The sequence below is a fragment of the Brassica napus genome, chromosome C3 (assembly GCF_020379485.1).
Source record: "Brassica napus cultivar Da-Ae chromosome C3, Da-Ae, whole genome shotgun sequence".
In the NCBI taxonomy this organism is placed as follows: Eukaryota; Viridiplantae; Streptophyta; class Magnoliopsida; order Brassicales; family Brassicaceae; genus Brassica; species Brassica napus.
This window is the reverse complement of record NC_063446.1, coordinates 15,757,703-15,783,602: the sequence shown is the minus strand read 5'-3', so window position 1 is coordinate 15,783,602 and position 25,900 is coordinate 15,757,703. Positions and strand designations below refer to the sequence as shown.

The following is a 25,900-nucleotide window of genomic DNA, read 5'->3' as shown; positions in this document are numbered from 1 at the left end:
TGATGGCAAGGAGGGATAGGAAGAAATTTCTTTTTCTGTTGTCAAGTTGGATTATCTAATTTATTAGGTTCATAAACATTGCTCTATCTTGTTTTTCCTTTCTTTTTGCTAAGGTAGAGTAGCACTTAGATTAACTTTTGTAAATCTGAACATCATTAATATGATATTTAGCATTCTTAGCAAAAAAAAAAAACATTGTTGGTCATAAAGATCTAAGCTCTTTTTTTCCAAAATATCTAATCTTTCTATAAACCAATTTAAATCAAAGGATCAAATCAAATCAGAAATGATTATTTTACCAAAAAAAAATCAGAAATGATTGATAGATTGGTGCAATTAGTAGTAACACATGAATTTTGCAGTATTGAGCAAAACAGAGTGACACTACTTCTTGTGACCCATACAAGTACGTAATTTTTCATGCTCTTTAGACTCAAGAGTCACTTGAGAGAGAGAGATCTTTTACAGTTGATAAAAAAGCTTCTTTCTCTTCACATGGATTTAGTGTCTTCAAGAGGGACCTTAGAGAACTTCAACAAAGCCTTCTTCGTCTCTCTCTCTCTGGTTCTTGGTCTGATTCATTGCATCATGTCTGGAGGAGAATCAAGCTCTGGTTCTACCGACCATTGCATCAAAGTTGTACCTACACACGGAGGCCGTTATATTCAGTACAACGTTTATGGACAGCTCTTTGAAGTTTCAAGAAAGTATGTCCCATTGGTAGAGGCGCTTGTGGTATCGTCTGGTAAGCTCTCTTCTTCTCACCAAAGCCTTCTTCTTTTTGAATGCTCATTGGTTCTTGATTCTTGAGTTTCAGTGCTGCGGTGAACTCAGTGAATGGAGAGAAGGTGGCCATTAAAAAGATCGGTAATGCTTTTGATAACATTATTGATGCTAAGAGAACTCTACGTGAAATCAAGCTTCTCAGGCATATGGATCATGAGAACGTAAAACGTTATTCGTAATTTCTCATATTGATTTTTTAATCTATATTTTTGGTAGTCTATTGATCTCCAAGAACGAGATAAACAGAGGATACTCTGTTTCCTCTGTTTTTTTCTTTAATTTCTCATCTTCAGGCCTTGGTTTGATTCTTCAGGTCATAGCCATCAAAGATATTGCAAAACCTCCGCAACGAGATATCTCTCAACGATGTCTACATTGTATGAGTTAATGGACACTGATCTTCAGCGAATCCTACGTTCTAACCAAACCTTAAGCCATGATCAATGCCCGTGTAAGTCTAATCTGATCTCTCTGGTATGATCTTTATTCATTATTTACTTTTTACAGTTCATTGTGTACCAGCTCTTAAGAGGGCTCAAGTACGTGCACTCAGCCAACATATTACATCGTGATCTAAGGCCAATCAACGTGCTGCTTAACTCGAAACACGAACTCAAGATTGGTGATTTTGGGCTTGCGAGAACAACTTCACTACTTCAGACACAGATTTCATGACTGAATATGTCGTCACACGTTGATACAAATGAGAAAGAAATTATCGGTTATCATAACTCAAACTTAATGCGTAGATAACAACAGCGAATGAGGAGATTCCCCAGAAGCAAAGACTTCTAAAAAAACTTCACACACAAACTAAGTTGTTTACACATCCGCCCATAAAGGAAACCCAAGAAAAATCCACATCCTCATAGTCAGGGCCCCAGGTTCTCGGCCCGAGTTGTGATACAAATACAATCATACGAAAACAGATTATTAAGTGTTGATATGGACCATATGGTTTGCTAATGGTGTGTGTTAAGAAATTTGAGTGAGGATTTAGTTCATGCATGTGGACACGTAAATAGTTTTCACGAAAAAGGACAAAGAAACCTAATTTATTGTCGACACGTCTTCTTCAACAATCGTAACTCGTCTTAAGTTATTGCTCACATTTCTTTTGCAATAAGTCTTCGTCCTTTTTGGTTATAAAAATATCACTTATCCACCATCATTCTTCTTAGAAAGTTCTCCCTTGTATTCTGATAAATATTTCGTTCAAAGGTTCATTTGCCTCTGAATAAGAAATGTTCAGTAATGAGTCGAGAGTTTGATTTGTATACGATTGTATAAGTATAATTAATGTACTAATCCTTAGTTGTTAAGGGCCTCACGGCAACAGTGGATAAGATTAAGACAAGATGCCACTTATCATCTATCATGTCTTTTTTTTCGCACATTGTTTATCTTGTTTAATTAATTACAAATTTGTTAATAAGAATAAACGCGGTCACCAGAAATGATAAATGTAAATGGAGCAACTAAATATAATTTTCAGTTAATATATATATATATATATTATTTACGTATTTTATCAATTTTTTTAATATAAAAAATCCTCAGTTACAGTTCAATCCACTACAACCGAGGGCAATATTTATTTTTTTCCAACTGAAACGTATATTAATCAGCTTTTTTTAAAATAATTAATTCAAAACTAAGATAAGAGATACATAACATAAACAGAAAAACAGAAAAATAAGGAAACAGCCTATATTTTATTGTTGCAGTGATAAAATTGATCAGACATCTCTACTATTCGGGTAACTGAGAGTAGTGACTAACGTAATATTTGACAACAGAATAAATAGGAATTATGCAAAAAAGAAAAAAAAACAGAATAAATAGGAGAGAAAATACTATAATATGTTTTTTGCTTGTTGTGATATAATTAGTCAATAATCAGATATTAGTCAATAATCAGATATTAATGTTTAAATAATAAAAAGAGGTAACGTATTTGACTCTTAATTAAAAGAGTAAAAAAAAAAAAAAAGGACAGATGATAATAAGGCAAATGTCCATTTCATTGTCTCATAGAATCATTTTCTTCTCTCTCTCTATCAAACCAGAAGAAGAAGAAAAGAGAATCGGACATGGCTTCGCCGAGCAAACGCCGAGAGATGGACATGATGAAATTGTATGTGCTCAATTCTCTATCTTCTAGTTCATCGAAATCATCTCTCGATTTGGCTCTTTTTTCTTATATATACATATTGGATCTGTTGATGATGATCTCTTCTTATTCATATATGTCTTCCTTCTTCTTCGTGTATCAATCAGGATGATGAGTGATTACAAAGTGGATACTGTCAACGACGATTTGCATATGTTCTATGTCACTTTCCATGGCCCCACTGACAGTAACCCTCCAACAAAAAACTCTGATTTTGTTCTTGTCAACATTTCATAAGCTACTTGTTGATAGAATAAGAGTCTCATAGATTCATCATCTCCTCTATGTAGTAAGAACTGAATTGGGATCTTGTTTTTTGTTGTTGTGGTTGTGGGGTGAGGTGGAAGATGAGAATAATTTGGTGAGAGTTATTCTTTCTTCATATCAAAACTCAAGAAAATGATTGAAGACGTGGTATAGTTGTAGTGAGGACAACTGTACTGATTTGTGTGTGGTTTTCTGTTAGTCTTTGTTTTGTGTGTTTAGGATTGTGATTGTTTACGTATATGTTTGCCTTGTTGGGGGAAGGAGGTTTGTTCGATGAAATCGAATCTTTGAATCATAACCTGATCAGTATCTATCCTTACAATATCCTTCTGTTTGATGTTAAGAACGTAGTCAAACATCTTATGGCCCCTTCAATGTTGATGAATCGTAAGTCACTGAACTTTCATTTAAATTTCATCTCTCTAACGTCTTATATGTCTTTATTGCAGTATAACGTGTCATAAGATCAGAATCATGTTTAACCTAATTATGATTCTTTGTGTTGTTTTTGTGGTGAAGGTCTTATGAGGGAGGGTTGGAAGATCAAATCGAATCCTGACGCTTATCCTACAAAAATCTCTTGTTGGTTTCGTAACAGATTTATCACCCAATGTTGATGAATCGTAAGTCATGAGCTTATCATTTACCAATCTGATACCTCTCAACCTATATATGCTTATTGCAGTTTGGCGCAGTTTGCTTAGATGTAATAACCAGACATGGAGTCCAATGTTGGTAATTATATATATTATCTCCTTGTGTCTGATGATGATTGCATCCACTAAACTTGATCTGTTGTTTAATCAGATCTATCAATGTCTTCGAGTCATTCCTTCCTCAACTGCTTCTATATCCAAACCCATCTGATCCTTTCAATGGTGAAGCTGCCTCTCTCTTGATGCGTGACCGTCCTGCCTATGAACTGAAAGTCAAAGGTTCATCTCACTCACTCTTCTTCCAACTTGCTTCTCTCTATTCTATTCAACCTCTCATTGACACATTGGTATCTTGGACATTTCAAGAATACTGCAAGAGGTATGCTAAACCAGAGGACATTGGAGCACCTGAGGAGATCTCAAGTGATGACGATGATGATGATAGCATGAGCGAACGTGGTTCAGACTCCGATGACAACGATGAAGTTGCTGGAAAAGCCGATCCTTGATGACTTCGTTACAATATCAAATCTTTCTTTGTACTTTAAATTTAGTTTATTTCCAAAATTATAAACCATTCATGTTCATTGCATGGGAGGAGAAAAAAACTTTCCTCTGTAAATGTGTAAACACTTGTTTAATTCTTTAGGATCATTGAAACTCTCTTTGCTTCAAATGTAAATAACATGTGTGTACCAATTTGCAGTCTTACAACAATTTAAACATGAACCCATCTCATTTTGTTTGTTCTAATCCTCACATATTGTTTTTATACAAGGAACTATCTAAAGATGGAAGGATACTGCGGACAAAAGGACATTCTTCTAAATAGAAACATACCAGGAAAGGAGATCTAGAGAATTATTATTTGTTTACAAGCGAGTCTACATTGCTTTCAATTGCCACATTACATATCACACCTCTAAGCACTAAAGATAAAGGAGGCTTAATCTGTCTATAAATGGCTCGGCCTTCTTTTACCAGAATCTGTCCTTAACCTCTTCACCGGATTAGCCCATCCCACTGAATCACCAGCCGCACCGCTGTTGTTTGGATGAGTGCCTTGGTTTGGCCATCTTTGCTGCTGTGCTGTGCTAGCCTTGTCTCCCTTGTACCTGAACCAGACACAGGACTTTTAAGACCACGACCCCACCATTGCTGGTGGTGACACGGGCTGCTTGAGCCGGCGGTTCTGGTTCTCGGCGCAGACTTTTCTCTGTCTTTCCTCTTCTTCTTGCAGATTACTAGTTCCCCTGGATGAGCTAAAATTGGAGAGTCGTCGTTGTGGCTTGATGTCCGCCAAGCTTCGTTTTTTCTGAGGTATCTGTACTCTGATCCTTGAATTCTCTCGTTGTTGAGGTCTCTGAGGAGAGCTCGGCTCCGGTTCCTCTTCATTAACCGGCTTTTGCTTCTTACCCTGACTAATACCTACTGTTCTTGGGGACAGTGTAGATACCAACGTTGGGGTTGGTCCAGAGAAGGAAAGTGCATTCCTTGCTTCCCGGAAATCTGAATCTGGAAAAGACATTTTCAGTAGATCAAGAACAGGTTGTGAACCTTCCTTGCTTCAGATCTCACCTGCGCAAGATTTTTTCCACCTTTATTAAAACCCATTGGCTTATTTATATATATCAAAAACACAAAATCCAAAGAGCTGCAAAAACTAAACCTCGTGCGAGAATCCATAGAACTGCATTGCTCCCCTTAGCATACTGCACGTCAGATGCGAGTTCCATAACCCTGCGTACTCTAGCCTTTCTAACCGGTGATCTATCTCTCGCAGTTCCAAAAGATTATTTACACCTCCAGCTGCATAACCAGTCTGAATTCTCTTCCACAAATTTGTCAGCATAGGCACAATCTGCTGACCTTCTTTGTCGATTCTCCTTTGGAGTTTGCTAATGACCGTTTTGCACTGCACATGCAAGCAATGGGTGAGTTCAGACCAACCATACAAAATAGATTTACTGAAACATCGACAATATAAGAGAATGCAATGAAATCTTATTCTATTTGACAGAACATACCCGTTTCTGTATGTTGTGGGACATTCTTGCACCTGCATTTGAAGAGCCAATAGGACTAGTTCCATCCCATGTTTCTCTGGCAGCTTCAGTGTTGTCCTCCAGGGGAAGCTGTGTGGTATTCAATCTACCAGATTTTGGTGATGATACATGAAGCTTGGAAGTATTAGCTATCTTCTTTCCAGGTAAACTCCTAAGTCTCGAGGATGAATCACTCTGTTCTTGTCTTGAACCATGCGAGTCAACAACTGTCCTCAATTTTGATCGATAGCTAGGATTGACTTGCAATGGCTGAGCTGGAGGCATATCAGTACCGTCTATTCTTTCTCCTGTTTGACGGGGTCTTAGACGAATACTCCGTTTCGCTTTATTGTAGGTTGCAAAACCTGTTCTTCCCCTTCATCACGTTCATGGGCCCAACTTCCTGATCGTTGGAGATCTATGTGAGAATCCCGATGCTGCTATTTCCCCATCTTCTGTATCATCCACCTGTTCAACAAAATAAAGAAGCAAAAATTACACAAACTATAAATAAGTAGAGAGGCCTGCGAGACAAGATCAGGTGCCTACCAGTCTTTTTGAGACAGAACCTGGCCTAGTGTCCAATGCAGACAAAGAGCCAAACTTTCGTGAAGAAACTGGAGAAGCCATCTCTTTCGATCTATGACTTTCTGGCGAAGATCCTGAAGAACCAGCATCATCCCGTGGAGTATTTTTTTATAACAACCAGACCGCTGAGGATAATCATAACCGCGGACAGGGTTCTCCCCATCAGATTCGTCTTTGTTGGTTTGGTGATTATCAAGAGCACCAGTTAGTTCATCATCATCAAATTGTTCAATGTCTCCCTCTTCTTCATTCCCAGAATCAATGTTCCTTTCCTCAGAGCTTTCCTCAGAGTATCCTCCAATGTCATCTTCAATTTCCTTGTAGTTAATCTTTTTGCTCTTGGGCCGCCCCCTTTTTCTCTCACCTCCAGGCCCAGCAGTTTGCACGATGAGATTACTGCTTGATAACATGTTCTTTGACGGTTTCTTAGACAAATCAGCAACGGTAGTATTCACCTCTCTGGTGCTAGCTCGAAGCCACTTAGGCACCTGCTCATGAGAAGTCATCTCCTCGGTCCAGTCAAATTCTTCATCCATCTGATCAAATAACTCAACTTCCTCCTCGCTTCTGGCAATCATCCTGTTCACCTCATGGAGAGAAGGTACATCATGGACAGTTTCTTGATATCTCTCTTCATCATGCAATAAAGTCTCCAATGTCATACGCCGCTCTTCATGAGTCGTCCTTTGGTCAAAACGCCCAGCATTAATGACTTCATCAGCCATGTCGATCTTGTACTGTTGAATATTATTCCTTATGAGACCCTCAATAGATCCTATATACCGGTCTTTCCCAGCCAAGTCATCCTCTACGTCTATTGAACCACCGCTTCTAAGCTCGTCCTCCTTTTGATGGCTGGAAAACTTTTCAACAACTGCCTCCATATAAATTACTTTTACTTCCCTGTCTGCCCAATACGATGGGCTCTGGCAACTGCTTGTTCCTCATTCTTGGGGTTGGATCCGGATCATATATCACAACTGTGTCAGCAGTCTGAAGGTTGAGACCCCTTCCAGCTGCACGTATACTAAGCAGGAAAATAAAACAATCAGTATCAGGATCATTGAAATCCACAAGTCCTCATTATTCCAGGTAAATAAAATTCGATTTTTGTATGTATATGTTCTTGAGATTTTGAAAAAAAATTAATACAGAAATAATAACATCTCTTTAATAATGCAGGGGAATGTCTATCACATCTAGAAAAGCAGAGTACGTGAGTCAACATGCACCTACTCGCTGTAAAATTTGGTTCATCTGCAAAGGGAAACTAATCAAGACAAGGTAAGTTTGAGGATTACACTTGTTTTTTTTGTTTGTGTGTGTGTGTGTGTGTCTATACTACTCTTTAAAGGTATTAATTGTCACACTTTTGTTCTGTTTTGTTTTTCGGTTTAATAGAGAAGGAAGTTTCGAAGACCTTGGAAATCCATCGGATTCGTTCACAGAACTCCATACTTCAACTCAGAACCCAAACAAAGGAAACGATCCAGATAAAGATCATTCTGTAAGCAATGGGAGCGAAGCAGACTGTGCTCCCGAAGATTATCTTTGTCCCATTTCAAAGGTTAGGGATTCAAAACCACCTCTGCATCTTGAAATACTATGCAATGGTTGGCTCATCATAAATTGATATTGGTTTAGGACATAATGAGAGATCCTCATGTGGCTGCTGATGGTTTCACGTACGAGGCCAAGAATATCAGATACTGGCTAAATATAGGGAATAATACGTCGCCAAACACAGGAGCAAGGCTCGCTCATCGCGATCTTACCCCAAACTACACTCTTCGTTCACTCATCAAGGACTGGCTGCAGCACCATCCAAATTATAAACATTGATATATATATATATATATAGTTGGAGATAAATTTAAATGTCGATTATATTGTGAGTTTGGAATCTCTTTGTGAGAACAATATATATGATATATGCCTTTTTCAAAAAAAAAAAAACAATATATATGATATAATACCTTCAGATGACCTCTTAGCGTGATGTAATTAGAAGTCAATATTTATAGTGTATGTAGAACTGTCAGTCGTATAACTGTCTATTTAACATTTCTCAGTTAACCAACTTGAAAAAAAAATCTTATCAAATGTAGTTTGGACCAAATGTTGTTTAAGCATGAAACACAATGGAATTAATTCTTTGCTCTACTATTAGATACCAACATTGTTGGTCATAAAGATCTAAGCTCTTTTTTCCAAAATATCTAATCTTTCTATAAACCAATTTAAATCAAAGGATCAAATCAAATCAGAAATGATTATTTTACCAAAAAAAATCAGAAATGATTGATAGATTGGTGCAATTAGTAGTAACACATGAAATTTGCAGTATTGAGCAAAACAGAGTGACACTACTTCTTGTGACCCATACAAGTACGTAATTTTTCATGCTCTTTAGACTCACTCACTCACGAGTCACTTGAGAGAGAGAGATCTTTTACAGTTGATAAAAAAAGCTTCTTTCTCTTCACATGGATTTAGAGAACTTCAACAAAGCCGCCTTCTTCGTCTCTCTCTCTGGTTCTTGGTCTGATTCATTGCATCATGTCTGGAGGAGAATCAAGCTCTAGTTCTATTCTACCGACCATTGCATCAAAGTTGTACCTACACACGGAGGCCGTTATATTCAGTACAACGTTTATGGACAGCTCTTTGAAGTTTCAAGAAAGTATGTCCCATTGGTAGAGGCGCTTGTGGTATCGTCTGGTAAGCTCTCTTCTTCTCACCAAAGCCTTCTTCTTTTTGAATGCTCATTGGTTCTTTATTCTTGAGTCTCAGTGCTGCGGTGAACTCAGTGAATGGAGAGAAGGTGGCCATTAAAAAGATCGGTAATGCTTTTGATAAATTATTCATGCTAAGAGAAACTCTACATGAAATCAAGCTTCTCAGGCATATGGATCATGAGAATGTAAAAAACCTTATTCATCATTTCTCATATTTATTTTCTTTATCTATATTTTTGGTAGTCTATTGATCTTCAAGAACGAGATAAACAGAGGAATATCTGTTCCTCTGTTCGTTATTTAATCTTCTCATCTTCAGGCCTTGGTTTGATTCTTCAGGTCATAGCCATCAAAGATATTGTAAGACCTCCGCAACGAGATATCTCTCAACGATGTCTACATTGTCTATGAGTTAATGGACACTGATCTTCAGCGAATCCTACGTTCTAACCAAACCTTAAGCCATGATCAATGCCCGTGTAAGTCTAATCTGATCTTATCAGAACTCTCTGGTATGATCTTTATTCATTATTTACTTAACTTCCTTTTTACAGTTCATTGTATACCAGCTCTTAAGAGGACTCAAGTACGTGCACTCAGCCAACATATTACATCGTGATCTAAGGCCAAGCAACGTGCTGCTTAACTCGAAACACGAGCTCAAGATTGGTGATTTTGGGCTTGCGAGAACAACTTCACTGACTGAATATGTAGTCACACGGTGATACAAATGAGAAAGAAATTATCGGTTATCATAACTTAAACTTAATGCGTAGATAACAACAGCGAATGAGGATCCAACCCCGGAAGCAAAAGACTTCTATAAAAACTTCACACACACTAAGTCATAACCCTGGGCCATTGTTTACACATCCGCCCATAAAGGAAACCCAAGAAAACCCTCATAGTCAAGGGCCCCAGGTTCTCGGCCCGAGTTGTGATACAAATACAATCATACGAAAACAGATTATTAGTGTTGATATGGACCATATGTTTTGCTAATGGTGTGCTAAGAAAAAGGACACGTAAATAGTTTTCACGAAAAAGGACAAAGAAACATAATTTATTGTCGACACGTCTTCTTCAACAATCGTAACTCGTCTTAAGTTATCGCTCACATTTCTTTTGCAATAAGTCTTCGTCCTTTTGGTTATAAAAATATCACTTATCCACCATCATTCTTCTTAGAAAGTCTCCCTTGTATTCTGATAAATATTCGTTCAAAGGTTCATTTGCCTCTGAATAAGAAATGTTCAGTATAAATGGAAACTATTAATGAGTCGAGAGTTTGATTTGTATACGATTGTATAAGTATAATTAATGTACTAATCCTTAGTTGTTAAGGGCCTCACGGCAACAGTGGATAAGATTAAGACAAGATGCCACTTATCATCTATCATGTCTTTTTTTTCGCACATTGTTTATCTTGTTTAATTAATTACAAATTTGTTAATAAGAATAAACGCGGTCACCAGAAATGATAAATGTAATGGGGGCAACTAAATATAATATTTTCAGTTAATATATATATATATATATTATTATTACGTATTTATCAATTTTGTTTTAATATAAAAAATCCTCAGTTACAGTTCAATCCACTACAACCGAGGGCAATATTTATTTTTTTCCAACTGAAACGTATATTAATCAGCTTTTTTTTTAAAATAATTAATTCAAAACTAAGATAAGAGATACATAACATAAACAGAAAAACAGAAAAATAAGGAAACAGCCTATATTTTATTGTTGCAGTGATAAAATTGATCAGACATCTCTACTATTCGGGTAACTGAGAGTAGTGACTAACGTAATATTTGACAACAGAATAAATAGGAATTATGCAAAAAAGAAAAAAAAACAGAATAAATAGGAGAAAATACTATAATATGTTTTTTGGCTTGTTGTGATATAATTAGTCAATAATCAGATATTAGTCAATAATCAGATATTAATGTTTAAAATAATAAAAAGAGGTAACGTATTTGACTCTTAATTAAAAGAGTAAAAAAAAAAAAAAAGGACAGATGATAATAAGGCAAATGTCCATTTCATTGTCTCATAGAATCATTTTCTTCTCTCTCTCTATCAAACCAGAAGAAGAAGAAAAGAGAATCGGACATGGCTTCGCCGAGCAAACGCCGAGAGATGGACATGATGAAATTGTATGTGCTCAATTCTCTATCTTCTAGTTCATCGAATTTATCTCTCGATTTGGCTCTTTTCTTTTTAATATATATATTGGATCTGTTGATGATGATGATCTCTTCTTATTCATATATATGTCTTCCTTCTTCTTGTATCAATCAGGATGATGAGTGATTACAAAGTGGATACTGTCAACGACGATTTGCATATGTTCTATGTCACTTTCCATGGCCCCACTGACAGTAATCCCTCCCAACAAAAACTCTTTGATTTGTTCTTGTCAACATTCCTCATAAGCTATGTTGATAGAATAAGAGTCTTCATAGATTCATCATCTCCTCTATGTAGTAAGAACTGAATTGGGATCTATCTCTTTGTTGTTGTTTGTTGTGTGAAGGTCTTTATGAGGGAGGTGTTTGGAAGATCAAAGTCGAACTCCCTGACGCTTATCCTTACAAATCTCCTTCTGTTGGTTTCGTTAACAAATTTATCACCCCAATGTTGATGAATCGTAAGTCACTGAGCTTATCATTTACCAATCTTGATCACTCTCTCAACCTATATATGCTTATTGCAGTTCTGGCGCAGTTTGCTTAGATGTAATAAACCAGACATGGAGTCCAATGTTTGGTAATTTATATATATATATCTCCTCTGTGTCTTGATGATGATTGCATCCACTAAACTTGATCTGTTTTGTTTAATCAGATCTTATCAATGTCTTCGAGTCATTCCTTCCTCAACTGCTTCTATATCCAAACCCATCTGATCCTTTCAATGGTGAAGCTGCCTCTCTCTTGATGCGTGACCGTCCTGCCTATGAACTGAAAGTCAAAGGTTCATCTCACTCACTCTTCTTCCAACTTGCTTCTCTCTATTCTATTCAACCTCTCATTGACACATTGGTATCTTGGACATTTCAAGAATACTGCAAGAGGTATGCTAAACCAGAGGACATTGGAGCACCTGAGGAGATCTCAAGTGATGACGATGATGATGATAGCATGAGCGAACGTGGTTCAGACTCCGATGACAACGATGAAGTTGCTGGAAAAGCCGATCCTTGATGACTTCGTTACAATATCAAATCTTTCTTTGTACTTTAAATTTAGTTTATTTCCAAAATTATAAACCATTCATGTTCATTGCATGGGAGGAGAAAAAAACTTTCCTCTGTAAATGTGTAAACAAGTTTAATTCTTTAGGATCATTGAAACTCTCTTTGCTTCAAATGTAAATAACATTGTGTACCAATTTGCAGTCTTACAACAATTTAAAATGAACCCATCTCATTTTGTTTGTTCTAATCCTCACATATTGTTTTTTTACAAGGAACATATCTAAAGATGGAAGGATACTGCGGACAAAAGGACATTCTTCTAAATAGAAACATACCAGGAAAGGAGATCTAGAGAATTATATTTGTTTACAAGCGAGTCTACATTGCTTTCAATTGCCACATTACATATCACTCTAAGCACTAAAGATAAAGGAGGCTTAATCTGTCTATAAATGGCTCGGCCTTCTTTTACCAGAATGTCCTTAACCTCTTCACCGGATTAGCCCATCCCACTGAATCACCAGCCGCACCGCTGTTGTTTTGGATGAGTGCCTTGGTTTGGCCATCTTTGCTGCTGTGCTAGCCTTGTCTCCCTTGTACCTGAACCAGACACAGGACTTTTAAGACCACGACCCACCATTGCTGGTGGTGACACCGGGCTGCTTGAGCCGGCGGTTCTGGTTCTCGGCGCAGACTTTTCTCTGTCTTTCCTCTTCTTCTTGCAGATTACTAGTTCCCCTGGATGAGCTAAAATTGGAGAGTCGTCGTTGTGGCTTGATGTCCCGCCAAGCTTCGTTTCTTTCTGAGGTATCTGTACTCTGATCCTTGAATTCTCTCGTTGTTGAGGTCTCTGAGGAGAGCTCGGCTCCGGTTCCTCTTCATTAACCGGCTTTTGCTTCTTACCCTGACTAATACCTACTGTTCTTGGGGACAGTGTAGATACCAACGTTGGGGTTGGTCCAGAGAAGGAAAGTGCATTCCTTGCTTCCCGGAAATCTGAATCTGGAAAAGACATTTTCAGTAGATCAAAGAACAGGTTGTGAACCTTCCTTGCTTCAGATCTCACCTGCGCAAGATTTTTTCCACCTTTATTAAAACCCATTGGCTTATTATATATATCAAAAACACAAAATCCAAAGAGCTGCAAAAACTAAACCTCGTGCGAGAATCCATAGAACTGCATTGCTCCCCTTAGCATATACTGCACGTCAGATGCGAGTTCCATAACCCCTGCGTACTCTAGCCTTTCTAACCGGTGATCTATCTCTCGCAGTTCCAAAAGATTATTTACACCTCCAGCTGCATAACCAGTCTGAATTCTCTTCCACAAATTTGTCAGCATAGGCACAATCTGCTGACCTTCTTTGTCGATTCTCCTTTGGAGTTTGCTAATGACCGTTTTGCACTGCACATGCAAGCAATGGGTGAGTTCAGACCAACCATACAAAATAGATTTACTGAAACATCGACAATATAAGAGAATGCAATGAAATCTTATTCTATTTGACAGAACATACCCGTTTCTGTATGTTGTGGGACATTCTTGCACCTGCATTTGAAGAGCCAATAGGACTAGTTCCATCCCATGTTTCTCTGGCAGCTTCAGTGTTGTCCTCCAGGGGAAGCTGTGTGGTATTCAATCTACCAGATTTTGGTGATGATACATGAAGCTTGGAAGTATTAGCTATCTTCTTTCCAGGTAAACTCCTAAGTCTCGAGGATGAATCACTCTGTTCTTGTCTTGAACCATGCGAGTCAACAACTGTCCTCAATTTTGATCGATAGCTAGGATTGACTTGCAATGGCTGAGCTGGAGGCATATCAGTACCGTCTATTCTTTCTCCTGTTTGACGGGGTCTTAGACGAATACTCCGTTTCCGCTTTATTGTAGGTTGCAAAACCTGTTCTTCCCCTTCATCACGTTCATGGGCCCAACTTCCTGATCGTTGGAGATCTATGTGAGAATCCCCCGATGCTGCTATTTCCCCATCTTCTGTATCATCCACCTGTTCAACAAAATTAAAGAAGCAAAAATTACACAAACTATAAATAAGTAGAGAGGCCTGCGAGACAAGATCAGGTGCCTACCAGTCTTTTTGAGACAGAACCTGGCCTAGTGTCCAATGCAGACAAAGAGCCAAACTTTCGTGAAGAAACTGGAGAAGCCATCTCTTTCGATCTATGACTTTCTGGCGAAGATCCTGAAGAACCAGCATCATCCCGTGGAGTATTTTTTTATAACAACCAGACCGCTGAGGATAATCATAACCGCGGACAGGGTTCTCCCCATCAGATTCGTCTTTGTTGGTTTGGTGATTACCAAGAGCACCAGTTAGTTCATCATCATCAAATTGTTCAATGTCTCCCTCTTCTTCATTCCCAGAATCAATGTTCCTTTCCTCAGAGCTTTCCTCAGAGTATCCTCCAATGTCATCTTCAATTTCCTTGTAGTTAATCTTTTTGCTCTTGGGCCGCCCCCTTTTTCTCTCACCTCCAGGCCCAGCAGTTTGCACGATGAGATTACTGCTTGATAACATGTTCTTTGACGGTTTCTTAGACAAATCAGCAACGGTAGTATTCACCTCTCTGGTGCTAGCTCGAAGCCACTTAGGCACCTGCTCATGAGAAGTCATCTCCTCGGTCCAGTCAAATTCTTCATCCACCTGATCAAATAACTCCACTTCCTCCTCGCTTCTGGCAATCATCCTGTTCACCTCATGGAGAGAAGGTACATCATGGACAGTTTCTTGATATCTCTCTTCATCATGCAATAAAGTCTCCAATGTCATACGCCGCTCTTCATGAGTCGTCCTTTGGTCAAAACGCCCAGCATTAATGACTTCATCAGCCATGTCGATCTTGTACTGTTGAATATTATTCCTTATGAGACCCTCAATAGATCCTATATACCGGTCTTTCCCAGCCAAGTCATCCTCTACGTCTATTGAACCACCGCTTCTAAGCTCGTCCTCCTTTTGATGGCTGGAAAATTTTTCAACAACTGCCTCCATATAAATTACTTTTACTTCCCTTGTCTGCCCAATACGATGGGCTCTGGCAACTGCTTGTTCCTCATTCTTGGGGTTTGGATCCGGATCATATATCACAACTGTGTCAGCAGTCTGAAGGTTGAGACCCCTTCCAGCTGCACGTATACTAAGCAGGAAAATAAAACAATCAGTATCAGGATCATTGAAATCCACAATAGCTGATTCCCGATCTTCCAGGCTGGTAGTCCCATCTATTCTTCTGTATACAAGCCTCCGCCATTGCAAATACTCTTCCAAGATATCAAGGAGTTTCGTCATCGTACTGAAGAGCAACACCCGATGGCCTGTCCTCTGTAGCTTTATAAGAATTCTATCCAGAATCCACAATTTTCCACATGACCTCACGAGAAAATCCTTGGAAAGATCATTGAAATATGGATAATTGAGCAAAGGATGATTACATGTTTTCCTCAACTCCATGCACCTATTATTTAAAGTTCTGTATATCTTGGCTTGGTAGATCGAACTCTTCTGAGCCCTAAGTTTTTCATCGTCTGGATCAACTCTTAGAGTTCCGGTAGCTTTAATCCAATCATAAACGGCACTCTGTATAGCAGACATTCTACATCTTAAAACTACGGAAACCTGCAGCCGAAAGCATTATCAGAAGAATCATCTAGGCGAAAATATAACGGCAGCTAATATCACAGAACCTACCTTAGGGGGAAGTGAACCTTCAACATCCTCAACACGACGTCTAAGCATGAACGGCTCTAAAATTTGATGAAGCCTGTGAATGACAATGACCTTTTTCTCAGTTTCCAGCCAGTCATCCTCTATATTATGCGCAGGACCTTCTCTTTGAAAGGGTTGCGCGAACCAATCATGAAATGCTTTTCGATTGTCAAAGACATCAGGAAGGAGCAGATTCAATAATGACCAAAGCTCTTTCAGATCGTTCTACAGATTTAATAAAAGCACAATAAGATTCATCTATTTACTAAACATAATATGAAAACTCAAAGAATCTTGGTTTTTAGTTGTTAGATGTACTGTTACCAACCTGTAAAGGTGTCCCAGTGAGAAGTAATCTCCGTTGGCAGCGGTACCGGTCAAGATCTCGGGCCAAAACAGACTCTCTGTCCTTCATCCGTTGTGCTTCATCAATTATGATGTATTTCCAATCAACTTTTGAGAGTTTTGATCGATCATACATAATGAACTCATAAGTTGTAACGAGGACATTGAACTTCATGGCGCAAACTTCCTGTGTTTATGAGACCAGGGGATGTGTCAATCAACAATTTCAAAACAAAATCTGGAGTAAACACAGCTTTTTTTTTAAAATTACCTGAGCGAACAATTTTGAACGTTGATCCTTTGTACCAACATAATATATGCATGAAACAGATGGCAGCCAAGTATGGAGTTCACTCTGCAAAAGAAAAGATAGCAAATGCTGATAAGCATTCAAAGGAACACAGAAGAGCTGACCAACCGGAGATGGCCATGTCACCACAACTAACAGCTAGCTCTCTAGAGTAAACGTTAAGAAAAAAAGGATAAAGAGATTTGTGGGGTATTGGAGAAGTGAGTTGAGTAACTATGAGTTAGAGACTTGCGGTCTCGTCTCGAAAAAAACACTGGTTATAAGCTGATGCAGGGTTTCTGTGAAAAATTATAGGCGAGGCCTTGTAGAAAACACAAACCTTCCAGTTCACTAGAACAGCATTGGGAACGATGATGAGATGTGGTCCATAATTGCCCTTAAACTCCATAAGGTAAGCAATCAGTGCCATTACCTGCACGGCGAAGACTGAAAACAATCAGCGCCGACAAAGTATAATGCATTGCTCGCCAAAGGCAAAAGTAAAGTAAATCCAGGAGTTCCTGAAAACTGAGAGCAGACTTAACCTGCACAGTTTTTCCAAGACCCATCTCATCAGCCAAGATCCCATTTAATTTGTTATTATACAACGAGAGCATCCATTGCAATCCAACCTGAATGACACCGAGCGGAAAGCCTTAGAAACCAGCAACATGTGGCACAACAGAAAAAAAGAAATTCACAATACATAGAGTCTGGATGAAGGAGATACCAGCTGGTAATCGCGCAAAGTTCCAGCTTGAAGCATTGAAGGTTGTCTCACAACCAGTTCGTTTACAGCATGAGCCAGAGTATAATACCTAGCGAAAGACATAACAAAACGGGTAAAGAACATTCTAAAGACAGCATCCAAGGAGACTATTGCTTATTGTACGTCGTGTACAGTCTAAGTGTCGGTATTTTACAGATAAGCATGAACTTTTTAAGCACACAGTTGTATTGGCTGATAAATTATGAGTAACAACTAGTACTTTGCTATTTCCCCGTCTAAATTATTTTTGGTGAGTAATGACTTACTTGTTGACAGATGAATTATCTTTTGGCGCATTCATTTCCATAAATCTATTTCTGATCACAACTTCTTCCCGAGCACAAGCAGCTGCTGCCCTGACCTCCTCTTCTGACAGGCCCTGCATCAAGAACAGAAACAGATAAGCATAGTCAACATTTAAGCTGAATTTGTAGAGTTATCTACAGGGAGTACGGGAAAAATAGAAGTGGCGTAGAGAAAGCAGTATGCATACCTGCAATCTAGCTGCAACTGCTGCAGCATTCGCTGCCTCCTCCACTTCCTGTTGATTCTTTGTGGCAGTAATCTTACCTCCAAGTTTATGGAGATAATCTTCGGTTTGGGTCAAAAATGAAGAGAGAACAGCATATCTTTCAGCAGCATCACCAGGTATATTTGTTTGCTGTTCCAACAACATCTCCCTGTACCTTTCTACATCATTGTTTTTCAAGGCCTCCATCCTTTTGTTCCGGCCATCATCTTTTCTCTTTGAGAACTCTCTCAACATCTTTTCATGGTATTTGGCCACTCCCCTGTTACGAGCAGTGCGTGCATCACGTATAGCCCAGTGAGCCTCAAGGAGTTTCTTACGCCACTGAAAAATGGTTTTCAGCTGCTTCTCTCTAACAGCTTTCTGGCTGGCCAATACTTGTCTATTCATTTCAAGGCGTTGACGTTCACACAACCTCACAAATTTACGGTATGGCCTATCAGGCATGGACATTATCTCCTGTTGCTGTCGATCCACTTCATCTCTAACACGAGACTGAAGATCCCGTAGCCTAAGCTTTTTCTCTTCAATTTGAAGCCGCAAAACAAGATCAGGCCTAATCCTTTTCCTTTCCAAATTTTTTGCTAGTAGACCATTTATCTTCTTCAAACTGTCTGCTCTTTTCTTATTAAAGAACTCTGCACCTTCTTCACAAATCAGATCTTTAATATCATATGCCAACGTGAGATTGTTATTAGCATTGGCTGTTGCAGACCCATAAGAGTCATGTTTTCGAGTGAAAAAGGGAAAATCAAACAACGGTCCATGATATTTCCTGGCAGAGGCTGTATCCTTGTGCTGCTGGGGAGTGTTTGCTTGTGAAGGAACATTAGATTGGTCTCCATCAGATGCAACAGCTTTTCCCTTATCAGCATTAGAATCACTTCTAGGAGTCTGTTGAGTACTAGCCTCTGCTCCTTGGTCTGACTTAACAGGAAATACATCAGTTTGTTGCTCCAGTTTCGTAACCGCATCAATAGAAGCAGGTTCTTTTCCCCGGTTTTGAAATAATTGGCTGTGGCTCTTCGCCAAAGGTACTTCTGTATCTCTAAGATTCTCTTCCTCTTTAGAAAATATCTGTCCATTTGAAGAAGCAGCAGCCTGAGACTCTTTTCCAGACTCCAGCAACCTTGCTTGGTCTTCTACAGTTTTGTCTGTAGATCTATCCTGAACTTGTAACCTCACAGGAGAAACTTGCCTCTGCGTCTGCAGTTCAAGCGGTGGTGGGGCAATAGCTTTAAGAAGCTCCTGAGGCAAAGAACCTTCTCCTTTCTGTCAAGTAAAAAGAAAAAAGATAATCAATGAGCGTGAATTGCAGAACCGTAAATGACGGCAGTGATAAATCCCCAGCAACATATACATAATAGAAACAAATGAGGAAAAGACAGCTGGAAAACCTTCAAACGCCTAAATGCAAGTATCTGGGCTTTGAGAACATGAAGTTGTTGTTTAGTAAACCCTGATCGCTGTTGTGCTTGTTGGGTCCCCTGTCCACTCTGACGGGAAGAATTACTGAGTGGGCCAGCATCAGATGGAGCTGCTAGATTTGGAGTCGGTGCATTTAGCTGCCTAGGCTGTTGCATCTGCAAATTTTCAGAAGAACCTAAACGTTTTTTCTGATCCAGAACATGTGCGTCATTTGCAGACGTCTGCAGGGAATTTCCTGACTGCACCCCATTTGTAGGCTGCGCTAAATGTCGAGGATACATAGGATTATCTCTCCCTTGGGAGAAGGGACTCGCAGCAGGGTTCACCATTCTGGGACTGGAAGTCGAGGCAAATGAGTTTGCATGTCTGGCCTTCGCTGGTCCTCCTGACTGCCCAGAGAAATCACTAGCAGAGTTAGCACGAGGTGAATTCTCACCTGGAACCGCTGAAGATGAAACCGGCTGGCTAGAGACTGGCATAGCTGGTGACTGTGAAGCCACATTGCCTTCAATAGCTTTCTGTTGGGCAGCCATTCTTGCCTGAAGTATGTGCGACATCTGGTTGGCGTTAGCAGGATGTGAGAGATCAATATTACGCTCACGCGCCCATGTCTGCATCGCCTGCCACTGCTGTGAATGTGCGAGTTGGTTGGATCCCATGTTATTGACACCCTGCATCGCCTGTGGTGCCTGCATTGGCCTTATGATATTTCCAGGCATTAGTTGCCCCGTTCCAGCCTGCTGAGGATGAGGTTTTGTTTCGTTCCTTTGTTGAGGACCTGAACCCATCTGCCTTTCACCGTGAGCAAGCTGTTCACCCGATGGCCTAGCGACGAGGCCTGGGCCATATTAGATGTCTGCATGGGCATCATTTCCTGCATATTCAACACACCCATCCGTGCATCTTGATCCTTTGAAGAACCCATCATAATTCCCATTCTAGCTTGCTGATGTGCCTTTTGTTGCTGAGCTTGTAAAGCAAACTGAATATAGGCTTGCTGCATTGGATTAATACTTTGCTGGCCCTCACCATGTTGCTGCTGTAGTTGAGGAGAGTCAAAGAACTTCCTAGGTTGCTGAGGCTGTCGCATAGAGCCAGAGGGAGAACCAAAGCTGCCACCTCCCATCATCCCACCAGCATGATACGCAAACATGCCATCATTTCCCTCTGAGTTTCTCAGCTGATGTTGCTGCCATATAAAAAAAACACATTAATTTATCAGCGGCGCTGATAAACAACACACGTACTTCAAAGAGGCTGGAGGTAAACACTAACAAATAACTAAAGAGAGAGTATCGTACTCCTCTAAACGAACCAAATCCACTTTCAGAATCCTTTACCTGCCTAGATGCCAGCTGCTGCTGTTGCACAGAAGAAGACGAAGAAGACGGAGACGCAGCAGATGACGTGGAGTTGGTCCGACCACCGGGACCCATGCCCGGATTCCGGGCGGGCCCTCCACCACTGCCTCCAGATTGCATACAATTCGACAAAGAACCTAACACTCGAACACAATCAAACCCAAATTCTTCAAACTCACAATAAGAAGAAGAAGAAGAAAAAATAAAAAGTTGAAAAACCCCTACCAAACCAAAAAATAATAATCGAGAAGCAGAAGCAAACACGCCAACGTTCGAAAAGGCACGCACACACTCAGTGGTTGTCACACACACACACACACTCTCTCTCTCTCCAGATTTGCATCGAATTTTTTGTGGGGAGGGTTAATCTGAGAGAAGCGAAAGTTGCGGGATGCAAAGGTATAAAACCAGATCCTTTGTGGGGCGCTTTTCGATAAGCGAAATCCACGGATTCGATGATTGATTCACAAACTCACGCGATCAGAAATTTCTCGCAGTCAAACCCTAGCTGCTGCTGATTTACTTCCCTCTTCCTTTTTGATTTTTTTTTTTTCTGAGACGTATTAATCTGATTTTTTACTTTATTTTGGTGGGCCCCACGGTCTTGATACTGTTGGAACACGCAAACTGCGTGATATTTGCGTCGAATACCACAAAGGTGAAAACGCCGTGTCGTTTTTTCCTTCCAGCATTTACATGCTTATCGTATTGACGCATATAACACGACACGCCTTTCGTTTATAAAAGAAGGAAACGGCGAGAAGATTTCAGTTTATGTCGTTACTCATCTTTCCCCAACTGATATAGAAGTACCGTTGCCGTCTCGCTTCGCCGTATATGATTCCCATGGAGAAGATGATTCGCTCCTATTTTGTTACTCTACTCTTTTGCCTCGTGTTTCTTCTGTTCTCGTACGGATCTGTCGAAGCAGGGAAGCGACGGATCGAGATCACCGACGATCTTGACGACGTGGAAGACAATGAAGAAGACGAATCATGGAAACAGTGGGGGAGCGAAACAGCGACGCCGGAGTTCGATCCGCCTCCGGATTTCTCCGACATGGGATTCGATCAGATCCAAGAGGAAATGGCTAAACGGACTTTTGCACCGGTCGTCGGATTCGTCAAGCTCCGGTTAGGAGTCCACCGAACTAAGGTAGACAAAACGACGAATCCATTCATGTGATTGAAAAAGTCGTGAGTTTTTTTTAAAAAAAAATTGACCATCAGGATATGGTGGTGGAGATTGCTATGAGATGGACGAAAGTTCTGAGAACAGGCGGGTTAGGAGTGAGATTCATGGCCGTGGATCGAAGCACGGTGATGTTCAATATGCAGAACGGGAAGGAAGTGACTGAGGTAATGATAAAAAAAATGTTGTCAACTTTATTTACCGGATTAGTAACAGATCTTGAGATGTGCAATTGATTTTGAATTTAGCTAAGGGAGTTTGTGCTGAGCCAAGAAGAGGCTTATGAGGTTAAGATAGGGAAACAAGAGTTTCGAAGACCTGGGGATCCTCCTCTTGATGATGTCTTTGAAAAACTTCAAGCTAAGCAAAGCAAGGATGATAAAGATGGTGATACGAGCAAGAATGATGTTACCAAGGATGAACTATAGGCCTATACGGCCAGTAAATATTTTTGGTTCATTAACCAGATAGGATTTTGTCTCTGTAGCAGATTGTAAGCTAATACGTTAACTATGTTGTTCCGCTTTGTTTCAAGATAAATGCCTGCCTAGAACGTTCCAATTATAGAAATCATTTGGAAAGACGAGGAGATATTACAAACTTTTTCAGGGGAATGTCGTTCCATTATATAAGAGTCTGCATCAGGCAATGTAGAGCAGCAACACATACACACGATGTTTCACACAAGTAGTACATTCACAAAAGAAAGCAAACTAAGGGAACATATTTTTTAAAGAGTAACTCAATCAGCTTCTGGACTTGAATGGGATGGCTCTGATGACTATCACGTGGTAAAGAGCAGCAAGTGCAGCACCGATGAATGGTCCAACCCAAAAGACCCACTAGAGAACAAAGAATGAAACAAAGACTTTAGTAAACCAGTGATCCCAAATCCAAATGTAATTTGTTGGTAAGAAGTGGAAAACTCACATGGTCGTCCCAAGCGTTGTCCTTGTTGAAGATGATTGCAGCTCCAAGACTTCTTGCTGGGTTGATTCCAGTTCCAGTGATGGGGATGGTTGCCAAGTGGACCAAGAACACAGCGAATCCGATTGGGAGAGGTGCAAGAATCTGTCCAATTCCAAAAAAAAACAATTAAGCATTCTTATCCTAATCCAACATAACACCACAAAAGTCCTGTCTCTTTTTTTGTACAACTTACAGGAACATGAGAGTCACGAGCGTTTCTCTTAGCGTCAGTTGCGGAGAAGACGGTGTAAACTAGCACAAAGGTTCCAATAATCTCAGCACCGAGACCACTTCCTTTGGTGTAGCCAGGAGCTACGGTGTTAGCTCCACCTCCTAGAGCTTGGTACCGCTTTGGTTGGAACCCCTTGACCACACCGGCTCCACAGATGGCTCCTAAGCACTGCATCACTATATAGTACACAGCTCGTGTGAGTGAAAGCTTCCGAGCCAAGAACAGACCGAATGTGACTGCTGGGTTGATGTGTCCACCTGAGAGGTCATTACACAACACAAATCGTTATTACAACATCTATAAATAGAAAGTTCAAAGTTTTAACTGCTCCTTAGTTGCATAAACACAACACAAAGCGTTATTACGACAACTGCAGATCGAAAGTTTGAAACTTTGATGCTCCTCAGTTTCATACTCTCTCTTTCAAAAAGATAGTATGTTTTCAAATTTTCAGCATGAAAACATTATAAATTTTAATTATAAATACAATATTTTCGGATTAAATATTTCCCAGAAATTTTATCCAATCAAATTTCGCTAAACATAATTAAATTTATAAAAATATACAGTTTACCATTATTTCATAATAAAAATGCATTAAAATGTATAAATATATTTTCTTGAAACAAATTTTTCCTATAAAAAAACATTTTGAAACGGAAGAACTAACATAGCTACCATCTATCTATCTGAAGAAACTAGAAACCGTTAGATCGGAGAATCTGGAGTGTGGTGGTGACTTACCGGAGACACCAGCGGTACAGTAGACGAGAGCGAAGATCATACCACCGAAAGCCCAAGCGATGCCTTGGATTCCGACGGAAGCACACATGCTCGGTGACCTCTTCACACCCATGACGGTCAACACAGTTATGTAAAGAAAGAGAAACGTGGCGATGAACTCGGCGATTCCGGCTCTCCAGAAGGACCACGAAGCGAGCTCGCCGGGCTCGAACAACGGCGCAGGAGGCGGCTCCTTGTAGTCTTTGTCGCTCTGAGCCGATGTTCCGATGGGTTGTCTCTCGGGGAATTTGTTAGCTCCGACTCTAACATCTTCTTCCTTGCCTTCCATCTCTTGAGTTTCTTCTTCTTCTCTCTCTCTCTCTCTAGATGAGTGTGTAATAATGTGTTGCAGAGATGCAGAGAAGCAGTGAGTGGTGGTTTTATAGTGACGGAGCTGAAGCTGGAAGATAATGCAAACAAATGGAAATAAAATTAATTAAAACACGGTGATAGTTACTTTGTTAATTGCTTAGTTTAATTTCATGATATAATTAACGTTATCATCTTTGTTGCTGATAATACTAATTATTGATTAATGATAATTATATTCTGTTGCCAGAGTTTCAAATTACGCTTTCCAGCTGTTTTGTGTTCTCTAATCAAATGACTTTTATATGTAGATAATGTGGATAGTTATTTTTCGAATTATGTCTTTTATGAATGTTGATTATGACAAAAAAGAGTCGAAAAGAAAAAAATATGACAAAAAGAATACTGAAAACTCTAATAAAATATTAAAAGTGAAAGGATGAAAAAGTTGTGGTTGAGATAAACGGGCGGTTTATTTGGACTTTTGTCATGAGTAGGATGCACTAACACCATTATTAACTCCGGTCTCTTAACTGGAATTCTTAACTTCGGTTAAAATACGGTTATTAGCTTTTTTTAATTATAAAACTAATAAAAACTAAGAGCTGTCTTTCAATAAGAGATATAAGAATCTGTTTTTTACCAGAAAATTATTTAAAAAAAAATGTCAAATCAGGCTAAGAAACCAAGGTTAACTTGCTTTTTGGTGTAAAATCTATAACATTTTCTTCTTGTTTTCTAAGTACAATCTCATAAGAATACTAATTGTGCAACATAATCAAAGTTAGGAGTGATGGTAATAACCATGCCAGATGAGACCTGTATATTGTTTAACTGAAATTTCTAAATTCATCCATAGATCAATTAATATGGGTAAATATATAACTAGTAGCTCAAAAACTGTATATACATGCAGCATGCAAACCATCAAGCATTAATGTGTAAATGGCATATATAGACAGCATGCAAACCATCAACCATTAATGTGTAAATGGCATATATACATATGAGTGGAATGAACGAAGAAGATTGGGGCTGTGTAATATTGGGCTGCAATCCACTATATGCCAAAAAGGAAAGACAGCAACGTTTAAGCCAAAAGAAAAAAAAGCTGTGAACATTTGAACAATAATGGTTGCCTCGTTGCTTTGATGTCCTACTACACATATGCTGTTTTCTTCTACTCAGAGATACCAAAATTCGCTTTCTTTTATCACCCAAACTCCATTAACCAACCAAGCTCATATACGGAAAGGAAGTCTTTGCATAATCTTCTTGTCCCGAGAACTGATTCATCAAAATAATAAGTTATTGTTGATATCGACACATCAATTTAAATTTGTTCATATCGTCGGAAAAAACAGTCATCTCATATGTTTTGATAATGGTCAGGATAACTCAATTGGTCAAACATATGACTGAAAATCCTCGTGTCAAATCTGGTTTGTGGCATAAGATTAATTAATTTTGATAAGTTTGATACTAATGTATGCCATATACTGAATTTCT

The 25,900-nt window shown here is 39.4% G+C and overlaps 5 protein-coding genes, 1 long non-coding RNA gene and 3 pseudogenes across 6 annotated transcripts; 6 read left to right on the top strand and 3 right to left on the bottom strand.

The window, feature by feature from the left end:
- Nucleotides 1-229: 229 nt before the first annotated feature.
- On the top strand, nt 230-1,484 carry LOC125584347 (annotated as a pseudogene).
- Nucleotides 1,485-2,785: 1,301 nt separating this feature from the next.
- Nucleotides 2,786-4,547, top strand: LOC125584350 (annotated as a pseudogene).
- A 135-nt stretch (nt 4,548-4,682) lies between these two features.
- LOC106429620 (ATP-dependent helicase BRM) lies at nt 4,683-21,428 on the bottom strand. Its single transcript, XM_048752701.1, is given in 25 exon segments — nt 4,683-4,975; nt 4,978-5,179; nt 5,181-5,424; nt 5,427-5,460; nt 5,552-5,797; nt 5,910-6,271; nt 6,274-6,359; nt 6,361-6,395; nt 6,477-6,625; nt 6,628-7,422; nt 7,425-7,472; nt 7,475-7,522; nt 15,598-16,096; nt 16,169-16,411; nt 16,515-16,718; nt 16,803-16,886; nt 17,161-17,253; nt 17,366-17,452; nt 17,551-17,638; nt 17,856-17,968; nt 18,083-19,390; nt 19,516-20,375; nt 20,378-20,735; nt 20,887-21,044; nt 21,133-21,428. Coding segments are annotated over 24 exon segments (6,465 nt in total). The 5' UTR covers nt 21,028-21,044; nt 21,133-21,428; the 3' UTR covers nt 4,683-4,837.
- LOC125584352 (U-box domain-containing protein 54-like) lies at nt 7,474-8,457 on the top strand. Its single transcript, XM_048752707.1, has 4 exons — nt 7,474-7,607; nt 7,698-7,799; nt 7,917-8,082; nt 8,160-8,457. Exons 2-4 carry the CDS (start codon nt 7,702-7,704, stop codon nt 8,355-8,357), a joined length of 462 nt encoding a protein of 153 aa, XP_048608664.1. The 5' UTR covers nt 7,474-7,607; nt 7,698-7,701; the 3' UTR covers nt 8,358-8,457.
- Nucleotides 9,378-10,087, top strand: LOC125584353. The gene is made up of 3 exons (XR_007321302.1): nt 9,378-9,438; nt 9,593-9,732; nt 9,808-10,087. It is a non-coding gene; the product is annotated as an uncharacterized LOC125584353 (long non-coding RNA).
- LOC125584351 lies at nt 11,276-12,558 on the top strand (annotated as a pseudogene).
- On the bottom strand, nt 12,765-14,908 carry LOC125584345 (ATP-dependent helicase BRM-like). Its single transcript, XM_048752702.1, has 4 exons — nt 14,550-14,908; nt 13,979-14,467; nt 13,618-13,866; nt 12,765-13,527 (listed from the first exon to the last, which is right to left on the bottom strand). Exons 1-4 carry the CDS (start codon nt 14,628-14,630, stop codon nt 12,979-12,981), a joined length of 1,368 nt encoding a protein of 455 aa, XP_048608659.1. The 5' UTR covers nt 14,631-14,908; the 3' UTR covers nt 12,765-12,978.
- A 35-nt stretch (nt 21,429-21,463) lies between the features above and the next one.
- Nucleotides 21,464-22,679, top strand: LOC106429622. The gene is made up of 3 exons (XM_013870372.3): nt 21,464-22,062; nt 22,137-22,265; nt 22,347-22,679. Exons 1-3 carry the CDS (start codon nt 21,745-21,747, stop codon nt 22,524-22,526), a joined length of 627 nt encoding a protein of 208 aa, XP_013725826.2. The 5' UTR covers nt 21,464-21,744; the 3' UTR covers nt 22,527-22,679.
- Nucleotides 22,680-22,689: 10 nt separating this feature from the next.
- LOC106429621 (aquaporin PIP1-2-like) lies at nt 22,690-24,479 on the bottom strand. Its single transcript, XM_013870370.3, has 4 exons — nt 24,044-24,479; nt 23,261-23,556; nt 23,029-23,169; nt 22,690-22,940 (listed from the first exon to the last, which is right to left on the bottom strand). The coding sequence occupies exons 1-4, from the start codon at nt 24,369-24,371 to the stop codon at nt 22,845-22,847; spliced, it is 861 nt and encodes a 286-aa protein (XP_013725824.2). The 5' UTR covers nt 24,372-24,479; the 3' UTR covers nt 22,690-22,844.
- Between the last annotated feature and the right edge of the window lie 1,421 nt (nt 24,480-25,900).